This window comes from Spermophilus citellus (assembly GCF_964194105.1).
Source record: "Spermophilus citellus genome assembly, chromosome: 1".
NCBI classification, from domain to species: Eukaryota; Metazoa; Chordata; class Mammalia; order Rodentia; family Sciuridae; genus Spermophilus; species Spermophilus citellus.
Window position 1 is genome coordinate 63533170 of NC_138182.1, and position 24723 is coordinate 63557892.

General features: G+C 30.7%; 1 protein-coding gene across 2 annotated transcripts in view; it reads right to left on the reverse strand.

The window, feature by feature from the left end:
- Positions 1-24723, reverse strand: part of KLHL1 (kelch like family member 1) — a gene marked incomplete at both ends in the record, with an annotated part of 367217 nt that overhangs the window by 89439 nt on the left and 253055 nt on the right. For both annotated transcript variants that reach the window (XM_081305506.1, XM_081305505.1), the window contains one exon: positions 5138-5362. In XM_081305506.1, coding sequence (XP_081161632.1) covers positions 5138-5362 — 225 coding nt within the window. The remainder of the gene's footprint in view (positions 1-5137; positions 5363-24723) is intronic.

Genomic DNA, 24723 nt, shown 5'->3' on the forward strand with positions numbered 1-24723 from the left:
GATTTGGAGAAACTTGCACCCTCATGCATTGCTGGTATGAATAGGAAAATGATACAGCCATTCTGGAAAACAATATAGAGTTACCATATGATGCAACAATCCTACCCACATATCTATGCACAAGAGGACTGAAAATATATTCAAAGAAAATGCATAAAAATGTTTATAGCAGTTTCAGTCATAATAGCTAAGAAGTAGAAAGAACCCAGTGTCTTTGTAATGGTTATGTATAAATAAAGAATGTCATGAAGCCTAACAATGAACAGTATCAACCATAAAAGAAAGGAAATGCTCAAATATGCTCCCTTGAATAAACCTTGAAAATAGTAAGCTACATTTTAAAAATTCACAAAAGACTGCAGTTTGTATGATTCTATTTATAAGAAATATCCAGGATAGGCAAATCAAGTAGATTAAAAGTTTCCCAGGAGAATGGGGCAAAAAAGACTATTATTTGGTACAGGGTTTCTTTTTTGGGATGACAAAAAATGGTTGTTGTATTCTTTGAATAACTCAAAACTATTGCTTTCTACATTTTGAAAGTTTTATGATATATTAATTGTAATGAAATTGAAAACAAACTATCAAAATAAAATAATCCTTGCCATACATTTCCCATACAGCATGGTGTCTGGCATGTCAAAAATCCAAAATAAACAATTGTTACATTACTTGTCAGGTGCAATGGTGCAGGCCTGTAATTCAGCCTCTCGGGAGGCTGAGACAGGAGGATCCCAAGTTCAAAGCCAGCCTCAACAAAGGTGAACAAAGGTGAAGTGCTAAGTCCCTCAGTGAGACCCCCTCTCTAAATAAAATACAAAATAGGGCTGGGCCTATGTGCCCCTGAGTTCAATGCCTGGTACCAAAAACAAAAACAAAACAAAAACCCCAGTCATTATATTATTGTTTATCAATTTTTCCATAATAGAATTCAATGCACTTTGTCTTGTAATGTCTTATTCTTATTTTTGTTTGTTTTACTCAGTTAAACATGACAGTACAATGATATTGACATATCATATATTTGAATCAGATGGGTTAGAATTTCTCATTTTTCTAAGTATACAGGTTGCAGAATCACATTGGTCATGCAGTCACATATAAACACATAGTGATAATAATGTCTGTTTCAACTTTATACATTATAAAATGTGGGGAAAATTTATAAATATCATTATAATTTATAAATCATGTGTTTTAAAAATATAAATGATAAAATAAAAGACTTGTGGAAAATTGGGAGAACTGAGGTCTTAATTAGTTTAATTCTCCAGGCAGACACATGGCTCCCTTGGTATGACAGACTTAATATGCTCAGAATTTTAGTATGCTGTTTCATCAAGCAAGTTTCTTAATTTATTGACAGCTGTGAAACATTTTACCTACATAATCATCTTTAGCAATTAAATCACTTGTGATTTTCTCATAAAAATATAAGCATTTTCTTTCTTTCCTTTTTTTTAACAGAAATCAAAGGGAAAATAAAGCTTTCTGGGTTAAAATACTTCAAGTTTTTTTTTTTTTTTGTTTGTTTTTCTTTTCCGCTTGAGACAAGATCTTGCTGTGTTGTCCAGGCTAATCTGGAACTCCTGAAATCCTGACAGCATATAATCTTCCTACTTCTGCCCCTCTGGATGGATAATCAGGCATGCACCACTGTGCTTAGCTTTATTTATTCTTTTTATTTTTTAAAAAAATTACTTTAGATTCTAGCTCTTTATTATTTGAATGTACATTATGGTGTTATGTATTGAAACTTATAATTCCAAGGCATTCCACATAATTATGTGGAAAATAAAATGGGTCATTCTGAATAAATAGAAAATGAGTACATGTGGTTGGTTTACACTCAAATCCAATCTATTAGATAACTACACTAAAGGGAAAATCTATCCCCTGTTTGAGAAACTAACACCAAGTCTGTAAAAATAACCAGGAAAACAGAAATCACTTCAGTTTCATGATGTGGAAACTTAGGGCACTGACTCAGTCAGGTGGACATCATGAAGGAAAACTGGACTTGTGCTCCTTTTACTACCTCATATTGTTGTGTTAAGAAGAGTTGTTGCATATCTATACTGCTAGGCAATGAAACACAGTGCCTGTGTAGATTTTCCAGAATGGGCTTGCCAGAACATGAGGATGACATGAGAGCCCACCTTGGAGGAGGATATATTAATAACAGCTGACTGGCAGACCTGGATATTGACTTCTGGGGTCAGTTGGCAGTTTTAAAGTCAGGGCATTATATACAAGGAAAAGCTAAAGAAAAGGTAAACAAAAGCAAAGGAGGATTCTTGTACAAACTGAAGTAAACATAGATGTGCCTCCGAGGGTTAATTTTTCAGGAAAGTAGCAGATAATTTGGGTAAAGGTCAGCTTGCGCATTTAGAGCTCCAAGCCTCATACATTCTTGATTATTTTAATAAGGCACAGAGAATATCATATACATTAGCCATGCATACATTTATCCAGAGTATCTAATGTGTCTTCATGAGTGTTCAGAAATAAAATCACATACTTAATTGGCCACAACTGCTATGAAACAAAATTAGAAGGGAAAGATTAAAAAAAAGAAGAAATTTGGAGAGAGGAGGAAGAAGAACATGATGAAAAGAATGAGGAGAAAAAAGTAGGAAAGAAAAGAAGACTCACCTGATATAGAAGGATCAGGAATCTGAGGCCAAGGATTTTATTTACATGAGTATGACATGTAATGTTGAAGTTGTTGTGACTCAGATGATTATAAAAGAATATGAATGTTTATAGAGCAAGCACTCTTCCACAGGAGAGGACACAGAACACACAGATGTGTGTTTTGGATTCCTCTCAGTCTGGTTCCAACTGACTGGAACTTGGATTACTATCTAATCAAAGGCAGTTTTGTATATACTGGGATTTGTAAGCCATTGACACATTTTGAGATGAGAACTGTGCTCAGAAATATGCTCTGTGTTATGATTTTATTACTAACCTAATCAGTTTAGATCTTCAGAGTAGTGCAGGATACTATTAAAAAAATAGCAGGGGTTGTGGCTCAGCAGTAGAGCGCTCGCCTCATATGTACGAGGCCCTGGGTTCGATCCTCAACACCACATAAAAATAAATAAATAAAATAAATGTATAAAAAATTTTTAAAAAGTGTCAAGAATTAACAATCAGTAACAAGTAAAACAGAGAAAACCATCGACATGAAAGAGAGTGGCAACATGATCCAGGTAATGGAAATGAAATGGAAACAACAGCAAAACAGAAGAAAGGCTTAGACATGAAAATATTGGACTACTAGAGTTTTAATTGGGTCTCTAAAACCTGTGGGAAACACTGCATTACACTTCGGCTGTCTATGGTACTTGCTTCATAGTTTTCTGTGCAGCCTCACAGAAAACTATGCATCTTTTCACTGGGTTCTTAATTCGACACATTACCAGAGTCTGTTCAAGAGAATCATCTTTACCATCCTGCGCAGCATTGAGGTCTCAAGAGTCAGCAATCTGTGTGATAGGATTTGAAGCAAACCCTAATCCTACATACTTTTACATCTGAAACTATACCACTGAAAGTATATTCTGGTCAAAATGATTGAATATGTTTTGTTGGCATGCAATTAGTTTTTATCCTATATTAATAGAAAGAAAATTGAATGATGGAAACAAAAAGGGGGAAGAAGATATTTCATTCTAATGCTTCCAATCCTGAGTACTTATTCTCTATATTTCTCTAACACAGAAACATAAGTAGTTAGTTAGCTGGCTACTAAAAACAACATATATAGTTTTTTTTTAATCCCAAATCTTTCAATTTATAATTATACTTAGAGAAAAGTATGTCCTAGAAGATGCTTTTTTATATCATGATTATTAGCTAGGGAAAAATAATTTGGGATTGATGCTCTTATCCATATTACAATTTAGTTGGTCCCATTGAGATTTAAATAATTAATAGACTTTTATATAAAATAGAAGTCTAGAACTTTGAAAATATTCTCAGACATTTAATAATATTCCTAGATTTTACTTATGAGCATACTAAAGAAACTTAGATGAACCAGCTTAATATGAACTAAAAATGATTCTTTAGTTCACAGGTATTTTTGATCTATCTATGTACATGTATATATTTAATTTTGCTTAGATTCAAAAGAGAATAGATACAAATTGGAAGTAAATTGTTGAACACTTCAGTACAGAATATTATTTATAGTTGCTTTTGAAATGCTCTGCAATTTTTTCCTCTGAATATTTCAGTCTGTTTATTTACAATTAAACCCTGACATCTCCTTAATATGTATATTCTAAACATACAAAAAACCATTCAGTAATTTACCTGGCATATTTCAAGTCTTTGAAAATAGTAATTTGCACTTCTCCTTACAAGCACCATGATACAAAGTACAAATTCAGCAAGCATTAGTGTTTATTAAATTTCTCTTTTTTTCTAATTGCATAGAACTTTATAATTTACAAAGTGATTTCATAATCTTTATTAATTGTTATTACTTAATAAACTTGAATTGGTGGCATATCAGTAACTGAGACTGACTTTGAGTGTTGGCCCCCATACATGCATATATAAGTTGGTAAATTAAAAATTCATGCATGGATTTTCTGAATCCAAATATAGTTCTCTTTACAAATTACTCCACAGTAGAGACCAGGTGAATCCTATCATACTGATTCATTGTGCCAGCTGTTATGTCACTGTTTCTTTATACCTGTATTCCCCTTTTCCTCACAGATTTTTCAAGGTGGAATCCATTAATAGTACAATCAGGTAAAATTGGTTATCTATCACTATGGGAGAGGCCATCTTAAGCTTTACTCAATTTGCAATAACTATTTCTTCTGGACTGCACTAACTTTGCCTCTATATGATTCCTCACTATATTTTTTATATCAAATATATTAAAGTCAGATTGCAAAAGCCTTAGTGACAGTCTGAGGTCTAGATGTCTTTGGTGAATTCAACATCTCTCTCAATAGTTTAGTGCACATTTATCAAAACAGGAAAATGTCAAGAATTTAGAAGAAAAATATGCTACAAATAAGCCTATAATTTGCATAAATGTAAAAATGATTTATACCATTACCATATCAATAACATGTTTGCAATAGTAATATCAATAAAGAGATCTTACCTAGACCATGTCTATGTGTTGACATTGGCGGTAAGACAGTCCAGGTCTTGGTTTTGGGATTGTAACATTCAACAGTGTTCAGTGTCTTTAAGCCATCTCGACCTCCAATTACGAAGAGTTTGTCATCAATAACAGCCACACCAAACTGCAACCTCCTGCCGTTCATCATCCCTGCCTGGATCCACAAATTTGTTCTGAGGTCATATTTCTCTATGGTTGTAGCTCCTGATAAAACATAAAATCAAATAATCAAGAATTGCTACTAATCCAATATAAAGCCTGCCCCCAAGATAGTGTACATAGTAGGATGTGAAAAAATTGTTGTCACATTCATTTTACTTAAAGAAAAGAACAGCAGAAAAACAAAGAAAGTAATAATTCAACTACTTTATTTTCTTGTCAGACACTAATGATCAAAATAGTCACAAATGTTAAATTTCTTTGAATTACATAATGCTCTCAGGTTAAAATATTGATTCAATAGAAACATTGTTAGGCATAACAGTTTTGTCAGTAGATTTTAAAACCTCTCACTGTTTACAATTGTAAGATATTTAATCAACTATTTACTATGTTTTTTAACCTGTTTTTAAAATTGATCTGCAAAATACCTTAATAAAATTTAGTGACATAAAATGTTCTTCTATCCTTACCAACATGTTATAATCTCAAAGTAAAACGTCTTTATCTAAAAGATTTTTATACATAAATTTGTGAATTTGATAACTGATTAATAAAACAAAAATTAAAGTAGTAAGCTAAATTGCTGATGAGACTTGTTTTAATGTGTTTAGTTATTCAATTCCCATTGAAAATGTCTGCCAAGAATGAGTTTACAAGTATTTACATGAAATGATACAGCTATTAATCATAATAGTGCTTCAGTATTTGGTCTTACTTCTTCTTCTTTTTTTTTGAAGATTAAACACCCTTACAAAAATATCCATATTTTTGTGTACTTTTACTTTAAACACTGAAGATCTGTTTCACTTGTAACACAAGGTTGAAAATCTAGGGAAAACATTCCTTTGGGGACTCATTTATATTTTAGAACCTAACAAGCAATGAACAAAACAAATATAAACATCTTGGAAACAGAAGTTCTGCTAATTGAAGTAAAACTTACAATTTATGCTCCATTTCTATTCAAACCTATCATAGCTATAATAGTACAGATACGGGATTAGATGCATTTAATCTGCTTTCTGATGTAACTAAAAATAGAAGTTAATTTCCATATACAACTACATTTGAAGCATTATGAGGCAATTATTATCTTTAGAATAGTAATAAATTATAATGTTCATAAATTATATTATAGTATTTATTATCATTTACATAGTATTTTAAACAAATGTGTTTATTTAATATTTTAACATATTTATTCTATTTTATAGAGAATATTTTATTCCACTGTGTATAAATCAAAACTCCAAGGTAAATTACATTTGTTGAATATTTCAAGGCCATCTGAATTTTCAAAGTTCAACAGTATTCCTATTTTATGAATGCCTAATTAAAAATAAAGAAGTAATATACAAGAGCCTGCCTCTTGCAGTTATTGAGAATGGTGGCAAAAGAAATAATATAACCTAATTTTAATACATCCAGCTTCATTAAACTCGTATTATTTGGGTGTGAATGAACAAGGAAGCATGTGAACACCTGATAGTTCTCTGAATTTCCAAAACATTGCTTAAAATCTCTATAGAGAATTTGAGATGCAGTTATATACCTCAGTAGAAACAGTTGTGAGTGGGTGAAGTTAATGGTTCCTGAATAACCAAAGGAATTGTTCTTCATAAGGGAAAATTGAGCACTTGTTGTGGATTTCAAAGCCTCATCCAAGTAAGATAAATATGTCTTAATATTTCAATACATGACAGGGGATTTTACTAACTTCAGTTTTCAAAAGTTGCTACAGCGAAAATAGCAGCTTATTCCTGCCTTCATGTTTCAAATTAGAATCTGTACTAATTCCATATGATTGCTGTAAAAACAAAAATCTCAAACTTAGTGGTATAAATAACACAAATTTATCATTTTATGGTTCTGGAGACCAGAATCTGAAACACAGTAAAATTAAGTGTTGACAGCACTCTGTTCTTTCAGAAGTCTCTGGGAAAAATTGCTTTCTTGTCTTTTGGATGTTTATATTCCTATTGCTATGCTTAAAGCCAGCAACACTATGTTTTTCTGACACTGACCACTGTGATTACACTGAACTCACCCTAACTTGATTTGACAGCTTAATGCAGATAAATATAATATGTTTATGCTAATGTCCCTGATTAGCAATCTTAATTTTTCTTTCATAAATTTAATCCTCATTTGCTATATAATCTAACATATTCACAGATTCCAGAGATTAGAATATAGACATTTGGGGGAAGCCATTCCTGATTTTCCTGGAAATAAAGGCCTATTTTCATTACTCTCTTCAATTATGCTTAGTTACCAAAAGTTCAATAATAATAGTGATAATGAATCATTTCTATTTTTAGAGCAGATTGTACTAATCAATGTAATTCATCATAATCTTATTCAGTCACCATGTATTTTAAGTATTTTATCTGTCTTTTAACAATGAAAAAGAAGCATATGTTTCTTTTTCTGATAAAATCATTAGTAATAATGTTTTTTAAAAATTATCTCAACAATCTACTTAATTATCTGTTTATATAAAGTTACTAACTTTATTATTTATTTATTATTCTCATTTTTACTTTATTATTTTGTAAGTTGTTATTTTTCTTTATTTGTAAGGGTAAATATATTCCCTTCATTATTTCCAGAAGAATTTTACCCTTTGTTGTTTCTTAAAGACAACTACTGTGTCCTTGTTTTATTGCTATTAGAAATTTTGGATTAGTATTGCCAATTGATCCAACTAATTAAGAAGAGGCAGAAATCTAGATTTTTGTAACTTGAAATCTCCAAATAATGAAGGTATGCAACTAATTTATAATAATATTTAAGCCCATTAAAACATAAACATATCATGACTAGTCTTAGATGACTATTATTAGGAGCCATTAAATCTTAAATTCTAGACTAGCTTGTTAAATCATTTTGAAGCCTACATTGTCTCTTAGAAGGGAATTTTGCTGTCATTCTGTGAGTTATCACTTTGTATAGTAATAAAATTATTTTGTATAATATTTATTATAATTAAATGACCTATAAAGCAACTGGTATGGCATTCTAACAATGTAATATTTTTTAATTGTAAGGGGAAACTCAGTCTCAGTATGTAAAGAACATGAAATAAAACTAGATATATATTTTTGAGACTTTATTGGTAAGACTACACATATGTGTAATTTTAAATATTGCATAATTCATTTATTATCAATATGTGCCTGCTAATGGTTAGTATGGTTAATATTTTAGAATTTATAGTAATCTAAAATTTTGTATTTTTTTGGTTGTGTGACTTAGAATAAATGATCCTAAAACGACCATTTTCTGTAAAAAGTAGTCATAATACCAATAAAAATTATGAGATATATATTGTTGGAATTAATTTTTTACATATTTTTTTACATATTATGATACATATATTACCTGGGTGGCCCTGATTATATAACCCCTTAAATATGGAATTGTTTCTCGGGTTAGTTATAAAAGATAAAATCAGAAAATTTTGGACTTTGAACAGGACTCAACTTGGTATTGGCAGGTTTGAAGATGAAAGGAGGTGAGAGCAATCCCTACCTAACCCCCAGCAAGAAAATAGCACCTTAATTCAATCACAAGGAAAGAATTATGTCAACAATCTGAATGAGCTCCATGGGACAGTCTAGTGAACCTTGATTCTTGAGGTCTTGAGCAGAGCATCCAAACCTGCCATCCCAGACTTCTAAGCACAGAAATTTGAGCAAATACATGGCACCTGCCTCAAGCAATTATATGTATAGTAAATTACTGTACCATGAAGGAAGAAATGTTAGTTCATTTTAATTTGCATTCCCATAATCTGTAAATTATTTGTTTTCCAAGATCAATAACAAAACTAGATGGTATTAGAAACAAAACAAATACATGAAAAAGCAAACAGATGGTTCTCAAAATATAAAACAGGGGAAAAGTGCTAAAGATGCTATCAAAGCACAATTCTGAGTTTCTTTAGAGACAGATATAAATATTTGGGGGACAAGAATGATAGGAATTAATGCTTGCACATTCTACTTTGGAATTATAGATGGCAGGATTTTTGCCATTATATATAATTCAAATAGTTAGCAACTTCATTTATCTTGAATACAGTGCAGAATTAACTGATAATTTTTTTTTTGAATTGACAAAATAGTTGTCACAAAAAGCTCCTATAAAGAAGATAAAGTTCTTTTATTCAACACACCAGAAAGGCCCTCAGGTCTTCTCACAAAGCTTTTTTACTATAATTTTAATGCAATATTAATAAACTCAGCTACCTGACTTGGAAGCCTTTTTACAAACCCATAAATTAGGATGATCTGGGGCAGCTGAAAGCAGCAATAGTTGACACTAAGTGAGTAACCAGGGGGGAAATGCATTAAATTAACACAGAACAATCATTTATGACTACTCTATGGAAAAAAAACTGAACTATAAAATGTCTAAAGAGCTTTTTAGTCCAACACTGATGTTGGTCTTTATACTATCAAATTGTTAAGAAAAGGTTAAATTATGTGAGATGTATTCTTTCTAAGCAGCAAATACTGAGAGGAATTTTTGAAAAAAATTGAAACCAAAGATACTATTCATAATACATAAAACATAAGACTTAAAACTTTAGAGAATATGATTACAATCAATTACTTATGTCTTGAATTTTTCATAGGATAAGCAGTTCATTGACTTTTACATATCCATGTAGTTGTGAAAAGTATGGTTATGGAATGACATTTATTATACTAATATAAAAGGTATCATTGTAAGGAAAATACTTTTTAAGCAGTGATAGAAATTTTATTTTCTATAAGAGTTATAGACCAATTGTGGAGATATATATATATATATACACACACACACACACACACACACACACACACACACACATACACACACAAATTTATCATTAAGTTTAACATATAATTTTGGAGAAGGTATATAAATTTTGAAAATCCAGCATTATGCTTAAACTAAATTCATTAAACTCAGAAAATACAAAAAGAATTCCTACCTTGTGGACCATAGCTAAGGGATAGAAAAATATAGGGAAAATGTTGTGTTATTTGTATGTAATAATCTACCTCAATAACTAAAAATTAAAAATTATTGCCTTTAAAATGATGTATGGAAGTTGGCAAATCAGAAAGGCAGAAATCAAAGTCAATATGATTTCTTTATAAAAATTAAAGTCACCTAGTTTGTGAATAGGAGAATTATTCAACATAGCAACACTAAGAGTAAATTAAGTGAAAATAAAATCAGCAAGTTAAGTGACTGTACTAGATGGTTTAAAACACTACTGAGAGATGTCAGTTGAATGAATGGTAAAAACTATACTGATTTTCAGCGAGATGACTTTTTGTGGATATTATTACTATATTATATAGTCATAATTAATGGGAAATGATGCTTTACAAGATATTTATAAAGTTGTATAGGCATTACTGTGAAAATTCAAATGTAAAACATTAGGAAATATTTTTAAGGTGCTATTTTGTTGAATTTATTATATCAAGTATATTCACTCATTTAGACTAACATCGCTAGTGAGAAATACGAATCAGATAATGAAAACGGATGACTAAGAAAAAACTGTCAACATAAATTCATGAATTTTAAGTATTTCCAGCATAAATTATTTTTTCCATTTTTTTAAAATTTATATATGATAGTGGAATGCATTATAATGCATATTAAACATAAAGAGCACAAATTTTTCTTATCTCTGTATACAAAATATATTCACACCAATTCGTGTCTTCATACATGTACTTTGGATAATAATATCCATCACATTCCACCATCATTTCTAACCCCCTGCCCCTTCCCTACCCCTCCAATCCCTCTGCCCTATCTAGAGTTCCTCTATCTCTCCCATGCTCCCCTTCCTTACCACACTAAGAATCAGCCTCCTTATATCAGAGAAAATGTTTGGCATTTGGTTTTTGGGGTTGGCTACCTTCACTTAGCATTACCTTCTCCAACTCCATCCATTTACCAGCAAATGCTATGACTTTATTTTCTTTTATTGCTGAGTAATATTCCATTGTGTATATATGCCGCTTTTTTTTATCCACTCAATACTGAAGGGCATCTAGTTTGGTTCCACAATTTAGCTATTGTGAATTGTGCTGCTATAAACATTGATGTGGCTGTGTCCCTGTAGTATGCTGTTTTGAAGTCCTTCGGGTATAGATCAAGGATACCTGGGTCAAATGGTGGTTCTATTTCCAATTTTCCAAGGGATATCCACACTGCTTTCCATATTGGCTGCACCAATTTGCAAAAATTTTTAAAGACAGGTAAACTTTGATACAGTGTAGCAGTACTGAAGAGAAAAATACCTTACCTGACATTTAAAACTATTGCATAACTGTAGAGATTTTTTTTTAAGTTACTTATGGAATAAAGTGGTTATATTAATGAATCTGCAAAGAAAGCCAGAAATAATCAGACATGGGTATTTTAAATATAATAAAAGTGGCTCTATGCATTCATGGAAATATTTATTATGTAAAAATATATTAATATAAATCATTATCCTTTTGAGAAAAGCAAACTTTGAGTCCTGCCTTACTACTTATTCCAGAATGCATTTTAAGTGAACCTATGATGCATGAACAGCTAAATGACCACAGAACCCAATTAGTCTTTGGTCTTCCTCTCAGGGCTTCATATATATTGATTAAGAAAGGAGAGCCTAAGTGACCTTCAAGAGTCATAGCCACAATCATTAAAACATAAAACAAAACAAAACAAAAACGTGGGTGTTCCTGAAGATAAAAAAGTAGGCAATCAAATTTCACTTCTTATTGGACCTGTGATTAAAGGTCTATCAGAAAAAAATCACAAAACTCAGAAGTTATAAATTATTTATTAATAAATATATGACTACTATCTACCTACATATAAAATATATCAAAATTACACAAATAGTGAAGCAAACAAAAAACCCTGAGAATATAAGCAACAAAAATAAATGTAAATGGAGATATAAATATTGTGTAAGTCAAGAAAAATGAAAATATTAAAATAGAAAACATGCCAGAGACATTAGCAGGCATTTTGTAGGAATTCATTCATTATGAAAAATATCAGAAAATTTACTTAACTTTCCTATCATTAAAAAGTTGAATTAGATTTCCAACAGATTTCAAAAATATAAAATTTGTATGTTCACATCAAAACCAGCATGTCAACATTAAGTCAATACAAACATTTTTAGGAGGTGTGTGTGTACGTGTGTGTATGTGTATTTAAATATGCAGTAAATTCAGGAACTGGGGTAAATTGAATTTTTAATGTGTATCCTATTTTAAGCATTTTTAGCAAGTTCTATAGTTGAACTTCTAATTCATTGTTTTTAAAAGCAGCCTCTGGTGTTGCTAATGACATTATAGGATAGAGACTTCAAAAAGGAAAGCCAAAATTTAAACTTATTAACTGTATGATTTCTACTCATCTACTTTTTTTATAGCAAAGAGTTTCAATTTAAAATAACTTTACAATAAATGAACACCCACATTAAAATATTATTATGAGTATATGTGTATTTTTCCTCTTGGTAAATGCTCATTAAAATCATATTGTTTCATATTTTCACATTAAATATTTGTTTTCATAATTCATACCATTTGCAAAAAATGAACCAAGCCCTGGCTATCCATAAATTATTCATTATTATGAAAATGCCCTATATCCCCATAAATACCTTCTGTAAGATAATGACTACAATTATTCTAACCTTTGTTGAAAGTCTGGACACTGATGAATGGAAGGAAAAGAAAGCTTTCATGACAGACAATTGGGTTCCAGTATTGTTGCTGTATGGCAAAAATACAAGTCTTACAGAAATGCAGTACCAGAATATGAGGTTCATTAATCTCCACCTAAGTTATAAACCTTTGGAAAATACATTTTTTTTCCTTTTTCAAAAATGAGCATGCACCTTCACAGAGATGTATTAATTGAAGAATCTTTGTGATTCACTGAGTTTGTTCATTTTAGAATGAAGGATTACATTAATAATGCCACATTAGGTAATAAGATAGTGACTTCTACTATCTCTAAATCTTTTACTTCCTATTCTCTGAGAGTCTATGTCATAGAGGTAATTTACATAGCTCTAGGGAGTCTTCTGTGCCAGAGAATAGGCACACATTGAAAGATTAAAATCAGGTATTCGTGAAACATATGCAAAAACACACTCAGACTTATTCCCCTGTGGATCTATAAAAGGAGAGTTGGTGTGGAGAAAAGAAGTATTTATTATCATTTATAGTACATTTACAGGGAGATTGACCACAAATATATTTTACATTTACAGAGAGATTGACCACAAATATATTGAGATTTATTTATTTAATATATTGAGAATATATAATAATGGTGGGCATTTCATCATAACATGAATAATTTCACATTTGATCTGTATTTCTTGAAAGACCTATATAATGCATAATGGTGTGGTCCAAATCCTCTATTAAGGAGAAAATAAAGTTTCCATTAGATTAAATTCAGAATAATTTTAACTATAATTTTAACTTTGAGCTATCCTCAGAAAAGCTACTTGAAATGGTTACAGGTTAGTCACTAAAATTTGTCTTTTTCTAGTAAAGATAAGGCTGTCAAATAAAGGCAACTTCACTGACAGTTGATTCACTATCCACCTAACAGTCTCCTTTCACAACTGGATAAAGAACATGACTTCAGGGAGCAGAAAGTGCCTTGTCTACAGACTCACTAGGAAGGATACAAACAAGAATTTAACTTAACACATGAGCTTCTTTCCTAACTCTAAACATTGTTAAGGAAACTGATAGCATGGTTTTTTCTTCCCATGAGACACATGGGGAAGCATGATTCTCCAATAAAATATCCCGTTGCAACAATAGTAAGTGGATATCTATTTCAGAAGACAGTTCTTTGTATGTGAAAAAGCTAACTGGTCTTTGGCTGACAAGATGTTATTCAGGGTTTTGAGTTGCTTCTTCAGCTTTCTGCAAACTGGTGACCTTGAACTGGCAATCTCCAATGATATAGTTCAAGTTCAAAGAAAGAGTGCTGAAGTGGAACCAAAGTGACTGAATGGGGTTACTGAGACAGGAATCAAGTAGGGAGATACTTAAAGGGCAAAGATGAAAAAAAAAAAAGGTTTCTTTTTTATATTGCTTTTTTTCAGAAAATGTCATACAGCACTTTAAAGTTATTTCAACTGCCTAATTGCAAATGCTCAGGTTTCTTGGCACAGAATTGTAAGTGAATTATTTCCCTAAAGCCATATGATGATTATTAGTGAGTAAAATGCTTTAAAAATTAACTGATTTTGGAATTACAGAAGTGAAAACTTGTGCTTTAAAAATTAAGGCAGCAGAATAAAACAGACGCTAGTATGGCAATATGTATAAATGTGGCTGTATAACCAATGTGATCCTGCAATCTGTACACGTGGGACATATAAGAATTAATACCCCATTTGAATTAAATGTATGATATATGATATGTCAAGATCATTGTAATGTTTTGAGCAACCAATAAAAAAATTAAAAAAAATAAAAATTCTAGATAATATATATTTTCCAGTTCAAGTCACAGAAGTAAAAATCAGGTCAAGATGGTTAATTTCACCTAGATATTTAACTTCCCATTTTTGCCCTTTCAACAAAAAAGTGGATAATTATACAAAAAAGGCAAATTCAGTATAAAAAGATCTGATCAAGTCTTTTGAATGGAAAGAAAATATATCAGAAATTTTTTTCATGAAGTTAAGAAATTTCTTATTTTAAAATATGTGAAAATTCAAGGCATGGCTTGAATATAAAAATACCATTATACTCATAAAATAATTGAATGATCCTAAGAAATTATGTTTTTATTTTATAGTTAATATTTAATACATTAATATTTTTATTTATCTTCTTCCCATCATGTTCTTTTATTAACTGCAAGAAGAACATTTGCTTTTACTTCACACACAATATTTGGTGCTGATCAGACACCAATCTGGTTGTTTATCAAAATTAATAATTAACCTTTGTTTATAAACAGGCAATCAACAAGAAGGCAATGCAAAAATGTAATAAGGGATGCTTCTAATTCTCCTTTACCCATCTACTCAGCTGATGACTGTCTACAGGAGCAGTCACCACTACTGTGCCATCAGCATACCTGGCATTACTTTCATCAGGCTCCATCCAGGGTTCACGGCTATCATGCATAGAGTAAAACAGAACAATGTAATAATACAATTTTCTTAATTTCTCTATTTCATTCTCAAAAGTATGCCATTTTGAATAATTCTCAGCTTTTAACCTTCTTTATTCTTTCTTTGAAATTAAATAGTCTGTCAGAATGGCTTTCTTCTCACCTGCTATCCTCTATGTAGAAAAGTGCACTGTGGCTGTTTTGTGTCCACGAAACAGCAGGTCCTCTCAGAATCTCGATTCCCCTTCAGCCAAATCAAAGGACACCTGCTTCTTTATAAGTCTGTGCCTATTAGTAAGACCTTGCAGTGACTGGTAGACCTATAACCTGACATTCCAGTCCTCTTTTTTTGTTGTTATCAAGTAGCAAATTTTAATATTTTCCCAAACATAGTCAGTATTGGTTCTGATATCCATGAATTTCATTTACTACTGATTAATAAAAGAAAACCAGTTACCCAATAACAGGGTTTATATCTGAGTTACTAATTTACTGTATTTACTTTGAATTCAAATATAGCTACTAGCTCTCCAGTCTACAAATCACCACTTCAGAGAAACACATCATAATTAGTAATTCATCATGTCACCTCTTTCTAAGTGTATAGGTGATTTTTATTGATGTCATGAACAAGTTTTCTGCTTCCTTTTGGTTTTCTGGAAATAAACCCACTGTGATATTTCACACACACACACACACACACACACACACACACACACACACACACACAGATAATTGAAAAAGAATTGGCATTCGATGAAGATGTAAGTGCAGTATAAAATGTAAAAAGACTAATACTGGAAGTGAAACTACAATGGAACTACAGTTTTCAACACCCAGATAGTTGAGAGTTGTTGCTGTTGGAGATATAACCTCATCTTTCATAGAACTACTAGGCTTCTTGTGTCAGGGCCATGCAGTATGAATTTGCTCTCAATACCTAAAAAAAAAAGCAAAAGAAAAACAAAAACAAAAGACTGATTTTAGGTAGATAAGCAAGATCAGAGGTGGCCTCTAATGTGGCATTGTAAACATACTCAGAAACTTCCCACTCCTGGTGCTGATAAAGTAGATATGGGTCAAATGAATTTGACATTTGTTTCACAGGTTTCCTATAAATTGGGGAAGAAGTTTATTTTCTTTAATGGGAGTTCTAAAGCTTGTTTAGGTAAAAGGCTCAATAGCAAAAATCATAGGCTTTGTGGGTCACCTTATAGGTTTCTTTGTTGAATCCCATGACCATGAAAAGACTGAAAGAAAAGAGGAAATAAGCAATGTTCAATAAAACTTTATGGATTCTGAACTTTGAATTTCAATAAATTTAAATTTCATCATGAAATTTTATTTTTTTTATTTTTTAACTATTAAAATGTAAAATTTATAGTGAACCATACAAAATATATGGGAGACTAGATTTGGCCTGCAGGCCAGTTTGACAACCTCTGACTTTAAAGTACCATAAAATACAAATGTTAGAAAAAAATGAAAATGATAACAAATATTGTCTGATCAAATAAATGGAAGAACTGTTTATTTTGTTTTAGAAGGAGGAATTTCCAGATAGCAATTGGCAATATCCAATCTAATTTATCGGTGGCCTTTCTCAACCAGCACACATGACATAGCAGCAGTGCTCACTTCTGTAAGTTCCATGACTTTTCTTTCTTAATATTGCTCCATACCTAGTAATCACATGAAGTATTTTATACTTACTTGTTTATAGTTTCCTAAATATAACTTAAGCTAAAGCAAGCCAGAGTTTTTCATCAACAATAAGAAAGTTTGTCATCAGCATTAAGAAGAGTAACTGGAAATTTGCAGGTGCTCAAATATTTGTAGGACTATTAGATAATCAGAAAAGAGTCAGCGTTTAATCTGGAAACATAAGAAATGTCTGAGCCACTGGCAGCAGAAAGGATATAATTGCACTTCTATTTTATAATTAATACTTTATAATTGTTGGGCCAGAAATTTATTTAGACATTCATTTTTCCTAGTTTAGGAGAAAAAATATTAGCACTTTTACCTGAAACACATTTTCTATTTAACACATGAGTATAAAAGAGTTTCATGTGATAGAATTAGAGTTAATTGGACTGCCAATATTTGAAGCCATTGTTTATTCCTATCCATACTTCAGATGTAGACATTGGCACTGTTCACACTGGTAATAGAAATTCTAGTAAACAAGCTACTTAAAAAGAAAATTGTAAATTATGTGCAACAAAAATACCACAGACTAAAATATTATGATATTAATATTAAAAGTAATAAATTTGAAGTTAATTTATTTGTGTATTTTCTATAAAATATTTTCAGTTCAATTATTATTTGATAAAACTGATGTTGACTTATTGAATTTTTGATGCATATAAAACTTAAAATATAATGAATAATAAAGACAGTGGATTTAAAAATATATGTAAAAATTAGTTGTACCAAAGTATAACTTCATACTTTTATAACTGAACTTACCCTGTTCATAAATTTCCTTTCAAAAGGGACTTTTTTACTATTGAGTTAAATGTTAGTAGTGAGACCTTACTTCTCAGATGGATTTGTTCTATGAAACAATTAAAGCTTTGTCTCTAAGGAATGAGGTATAGGTGTGAGCAAAAATCACCAGCAATGAATAATAAATATCATTATATTTCAAAATATGACTTTGATCATAATTCACTGAGTCAGCCTTCCTTTTTATTTTAAATTTTTACATGTACCCCTGTGTTGACATTTCTTAAACTGTCTCAGACAGATAATTCTATTATTACCATCTTGTATATGAGAAGCACCAAGATTTGGAATGTGTAATTATCTTCTAAAGCTGACAAAAATCACACAAGTCTTTAAATTTTACTAAAATGAGTAAAATATCCTGCATCCAAAGATATGCAAGCTTTGTGGTACAGAATTAGACCTAAAAGTCAGTATAATGCCCAAAGTGGTGAAATATTTAAATTGTTTTTAAATCCCACACATTTCTCATATATTCATATTAATATGGACTTACATAAATATATACATGTGTATGTAAATGTAATTTTATTTATTTATTGAACTCAGGGGCACTTGACCACAGAGCTACATCCCAAGCCCTATTTTGTATTTTATTTAGAGACAGGGATTCACTGAGTTGCTTAGCACCTTGCTTTTGCTGAGGCTGACTTTGAACTCGAAATCCTCCTGTCTTAGCCTCCCAAGCTGCTGGGATTACAGGTGTGCGCCACTGTAAATGTAATTTTAAAAGTTTGAATCTAGTATGAAAATGTATTTTTGGTCTAGTATTTTGTTATTTCATGAAATGAAAGATTTAGTTTTCTTTTGTATTACTTGTGTTCATACAGAATTGAAAAATTATTAAGAAATATACAACTGTATTCTCCATACCACATAGACACTGGCCCTTCCTAAGGGATCATCACTTCCCCCACCATGGCTTACTCTAGAGAAAATGAGCTTGGCATCACTCTCATCATTGAAATCATTACCCTCTCTCCCTCTCAGCAGGTGTAGTTGAATTTCCTGAGTGGTATGAATGGTTAATACAACTCCAGTGTAATAGAATAAATTAAATGTTCTTATTCACTTGAATATTTATTCATGAATTTATCTCTTACTACTAGATCATCTCTTGTTGGGTATATCATTATATGTAGACATCATTTTGTAGAAATATTTGTTTATACTTCTGAACCACATTAAGTGGTACATGCTCCTAAAAGCATTCTTTAAAAGTCAGTAATCAAAACTACTTGAGTGTGAAATACAGCTCACAACATTTTTCAAAAGCTTTGACATAAAATTAAAATATAGTTTATAATTCTGGTATAACAAAGAATATTTCATATGTATAAAAATGCCAAATATGCACAGGTTGTTATGCAATGTTTGAAATATTATTAATAGATAAGAGTCATGAAAAAGCAAACAAGTTTACTGTACATAATGAAACTACAACTTTTGAAAATTTAGTGATATACTACTGTTTCAAAGAAGTAAGAAAATATTTTCTATGATATTTTTTATGTATCATTTTTCTGCAAGGCATGTGTCTTATATCGACATATGTATATTTTCAATTAAAATATGCATTGGTTACAAAAATACTTGTACATAACTGATCACAGAAGCTTTATTTATTTATAATAGCTAAAACTGGAAGCATCGAAGTTCTCCATAATAGATAAACAGATTGCTGTTAAGCAATTAGAAGAATGAAGCAGTGATATACACAGCACAGATGAATCCCAAAGAATATTGTGCTCATTGAAAGAGTCTTAGAAAAGAGTACAAAGTGTGATTTCATTAATATGAAGATCAGTAATAGACAATTAAATTACAAAATAGTCTAGAGTGGTCTTTGTAGGTACAGAAGGGAGGATATACTTGGAAAGCATATAAAGAAACTGCCTGAGGTAATGGTAATGCTATCTGGGATGATGGCAATGGTTTAGCTTCCAAAGGTGTATACATGTGCCAAAACTCACTTAAAGGAACATGTAAGATTGTGTATATTGTTGAATATAAATTTTGTTAAAATATCTATACAAACATGTAAATTTAGCTAATAATGTGCATGATGATGTGGTTTAGGTGAAGTGTATTCTTTTCCATAAATTTTATAGAATTTAAAAATGCCTTTAAAAATGCTGGATGAGTACAGAAATGATGGATAAGTATGTGATAAAATTATAAAGCATAAACCTATATAAGATCAATTAGTATACTGATGCTTAGTTTATAACTCTGAATTTTATATATTAAAATTTTCTAATATTTTGGGCAAAAAAGGATTAAAAACAGCTGGTAAGGCTACTAAATATAACTGGTAAGGCTACTGAATAGCCAAAGATTAGAGGGTTTTAAATTTGAATTAGACAAAGAAAGGGAGTAAAAGTAGGTAGGATGTGGATATAGATAATATTACAGTTACTGTCGAGCATCAAATCTGAGGAAGTGAGTGGTGAAATGTTCTAAGGAGTATCAGTTTATTCAAGACCTTTTGAAGGAAAAATAGCAAAAATGTGGTGGTTAAATTTTGAACAGTATATGATGAAAGAAAGTTGTTGCCTGCACAAAGAATATTGGGTTAAACTGGGTAGACATTGTGAACTTATGAAGATTCTTTTAATTTTTAATTACATTTTTGATTAATAATCATAGTGAATGTCTTGATTCATTAATTTGACAGCAATGAGCTGGGTCAGTGGGATTGAAGAGATCTTGGAACTGGGAGATCATTATCTAGCATTTGGCTGTATCCTAAGAACAATCAATCCCTTGGAAAAGTACATGCATTATCTTTGTCCAGCAGCTATAAAGTGATAAAGCTTCAGCTAAGAGGCTGGAAATGCTGATGTAAATCAGACAGCCAGTGATAACTGAATAGCTGTGGAGGGCAAAAAAAATATGATAACTGAAGTTTGAAGCTAATAAGGGTATATTCTAGCTAGAATATTAGTACTTTCCTTATATTAGTAAACACAGTGACCTTGTATAGAATTGTAGAACTGTTATTGAGCAATTATATATTATAGCTTAATTATACTTGATTACAGAAAAAAATGGATCTTTATATTTAATATCCAAAATTTCTTTCCTTCAGTGAACACTGTGTTAAGTGAAGTAAGAGAGGCAAAGAAAGGTAAATATTGTATAATCTCACTTGCATATGAGATCTGAAAAGAAGTAGAGAGCAGGATGGTGGTTACCAGAGGTGGAGGTAGATGGTGTTGTTTGGGGAATTGTTAGCCAAAGATACAAAATTTTATTTAGAAAAGGAGTAAGAATTCAAGAAATATATTGTATAACACCATGATTATAGTAATAATGTATTTTCTACTTAGAAATTAGCAGGACAGAGATTTTTAAGTTTTCTCAATAAAAAATGCATATGTTAGATGGTTTGACTTAGCCATTATACAATATATAAAGCATCCTGTTATACACTATAGATATGTGCTATTTTTATTTGTCAATTAAAATACAAAAGTTGCTTTTTCACATAAATTATTCTTTGAAGAAAAAACATAAAAACAAAACTTAAATTTAAAAACTGTTTTGTTATAGCAAGACATTTTATTCTAACAAGAATACACTAAATATAGCTTTGCAAATGTGTAGTCATACACATGAAATTTTAAGATGTTAATATATACATTTTGTCATTTAAAAATACTAACTTTATAGTATTTATAACTGTTTTTGAATAATTTTGTGTGCATAAAATTAGTTTACAAAACATGTAAGGGAATAACTATTATAGAGTATATTCAATTTTTTCATTCTTATATTCTTAACATTTTCTCCAAAAATAATAAAATAGACTTTATTCAGCTGGCCTGGGATTTTTATTTACTTAATGCATTACAGAACTAGGCATTATCTTTAATAAAAACTTAAAGAAAATATAGTAAGTTTTATATTACGGCAGGAATTTTCCTGGAATTTAATAAAATCATTTTATCATATTTCAGGTGAAATGTGGATAAAAGGGTAACAAGAATTCATTTTTTATACAGCCCCTAGATTTACTCTTCCTCTTAACTATTAAATGGTAGAAATTAAGAAAGTTTCTTAACCTTCATCATAATGAAAATAATCTAGAAAAATACTCTCAATATAAGTTTTTTATAGGAAGTAATTAAATTTTTTATATGGTGGTATATGGCCGTAGGTGTTTAAAATATATTTCATAGATGAAATCATTTTATTAATTCCAAATTATCAGTTACTGAGGACAAATATTCTTGATCCATAATGTTGTTTTCTGCTTGAAGTACAGAAATGGGAAAAGTTTTTAGGTAACAATAATTTTCTACTTGATTTGTCTTCAATCTTTAAAATATTATAAATATGGATAGATTTCATATTAATACAAATTTTATGCTGATAAATAGTATATTACACTTCAAACCTAATGTTTCTTGTATACATGTGAGAATTAATGTAGAACAAATTGGTAAACATAAAGTTTTTATTATAGGTCTGAATGTTAGCTAATGATTCCTCAGATCTAAGACTTGTATTGATTTCTATTTATTTTGAATTACAATAATTTTTAGAAGATGTGTGGGATTGAATCAAATATTTAATGAATGATCATTATAAGAGCTCCTCTAATTTAATACATAATATAATTTAATACTTTGAGATATAAAATATAGAGGTAAAATATAGAACTGTGAATATAATACTTCCAAATTTATGAATACTCCAAACTTAATTAAGCTTAGAAATATCACAGTCTCTTTCACAAATATGTAACAAGACTGAAATAGTGTAAGTTGTTAGTAGTTTAACTGTAAACATGACATTAAATTTCCAAAAGTTATAAGACAAAAAACAGAAAAATTCTATAGTGAAAATCTCAAAATATATGAAATGAAACAAAGCAAAAAATAAACCCAATATTTCTGAGAATATTAGAAACAACAAACAGTAGATTTACTTCCCAGGAGATTTCTGTCTATTGAAAATTGAAGGCTTACGCTGAAATGCCCTAATATTATAACTCCAGTACACCTGGGCAAATTACAATAAATTTTTTAAACTAAATGAATATTCTGCAGATACACAAAACATAAAATCTGCATGTTTACTAATGGAGTATTGCTATAGTTTGAATCTGGAGGGTTCCCCAAAGGCCATATGTAAGGCTGGTTATCAATCTGCACTATTGGGAGGTGAAGAAAACTTTGTTAGGTGGGCTTATTGGATCAAAGTCAGGTCATTAGTGGGTGTGCTCTTGAAGAGGATATTTGTATCCCACCCCCTTCCTGTCTTTCTTTCTTTGCTATTTACCACTTTCTCCAAGATGCACTCTAATCATGCTACCATACATACTTTGCTACCATAAATTTAAAGCAACAGGGCCAATCAACTATGGCCTAAAACCTCTGATGCCACTAACCAAAATAAACCTTTCTTCCTTTTGTTTCTCAAGCATTTTCTTAAAGTGACAGAAAGCTGACTGACTATATGTACCATGTGATGTTTTATACATGTGTACATTGTGTAATCAGGTTAAACGTATTTATGGTCTCAAACATTTAAAATCCATACACAGAGCACAATCACTATTTACATTCACCTTGAATAATTTTTTGCATTGTTATACTCAAGTAAAAATAAGAGAAATATTCAAGGGTACAGACAAGTAGCTGAAAAAACAGTGATGGGAGATCTGGGAACTAAATTCACATAGAAGCCAGCACTTTCAGAGGACAGATGGGTATACAATGTATACCCTTGATGAGATCTGGAGCATCTGCCTTTGGCCTGACAGAAGGTGGGAGAAGAGGGAACAAGAGTCACTGCATTAAGCCTGATTCATTGAGGAAGGCTGACAGGGATCTAAGGGTACCCTTGGTTCAGGGTTAAAGCAGACTCATTTATATTGGAGAAAAACATCTGTAATTTAGGCCTGCAAAAGTTCAAAGAGTAAAGAAAATTAATATGATTTCAAAATAATATTATTTAACACACACAAAAAAATAAAACTAACATGAATGAGAATATTAGAAACAACAAACAGTAGATTTACTCCCCCACAGCTTTTAGGTGTTGGCATTATTAGCTATATGATATGAAATAAACCTGAAATATAGTCAGCCATGGGTTCAACAAATTAGGGATAGAAAATATTAGGGGAAAAATTTACATGTTTATTAAACATGTACAGAATTTTTTTCTTGTTAATATTAACTGAACAATATATTATAACCAATATTTACATAGCACTTACATTATATTAGTAAGTAATGTAGTAACTGAGAGATGATTTAACACATGCAACAGGATATGTATTGGTTATAGGCAAATAGTGTGACATTTCATATAAGTGACTTGAACATCTCTGGATTTTTGTATCTGAGTGGGTCTTGAAACAAACCACCTATGAATACCAAGGCAAATGGATTTCTATAGGTAAGAAGTAATACATGAAGCAATAAATAAATAAATAAAAGCAAGTAAGATGAGAACTATGTAGAATTTATCATAAAAATCTGAGAGAATTTGAGATTCACATAGAAAATGATCATATTAAAAACACACAGATGTCTCTGCTTTTAACCATGATGGATTATCCTGTATCAAACTATCCCCCAAAAAGTAACTATAAAGTTTCAGTTTTCCATTAAGCTTCATTACAAAAAAAATGAGCTCTTTCAAGACACTGAAGATTACAAAAATGATGGCTAACATTTAAAAGGCCAAGTTTCAGT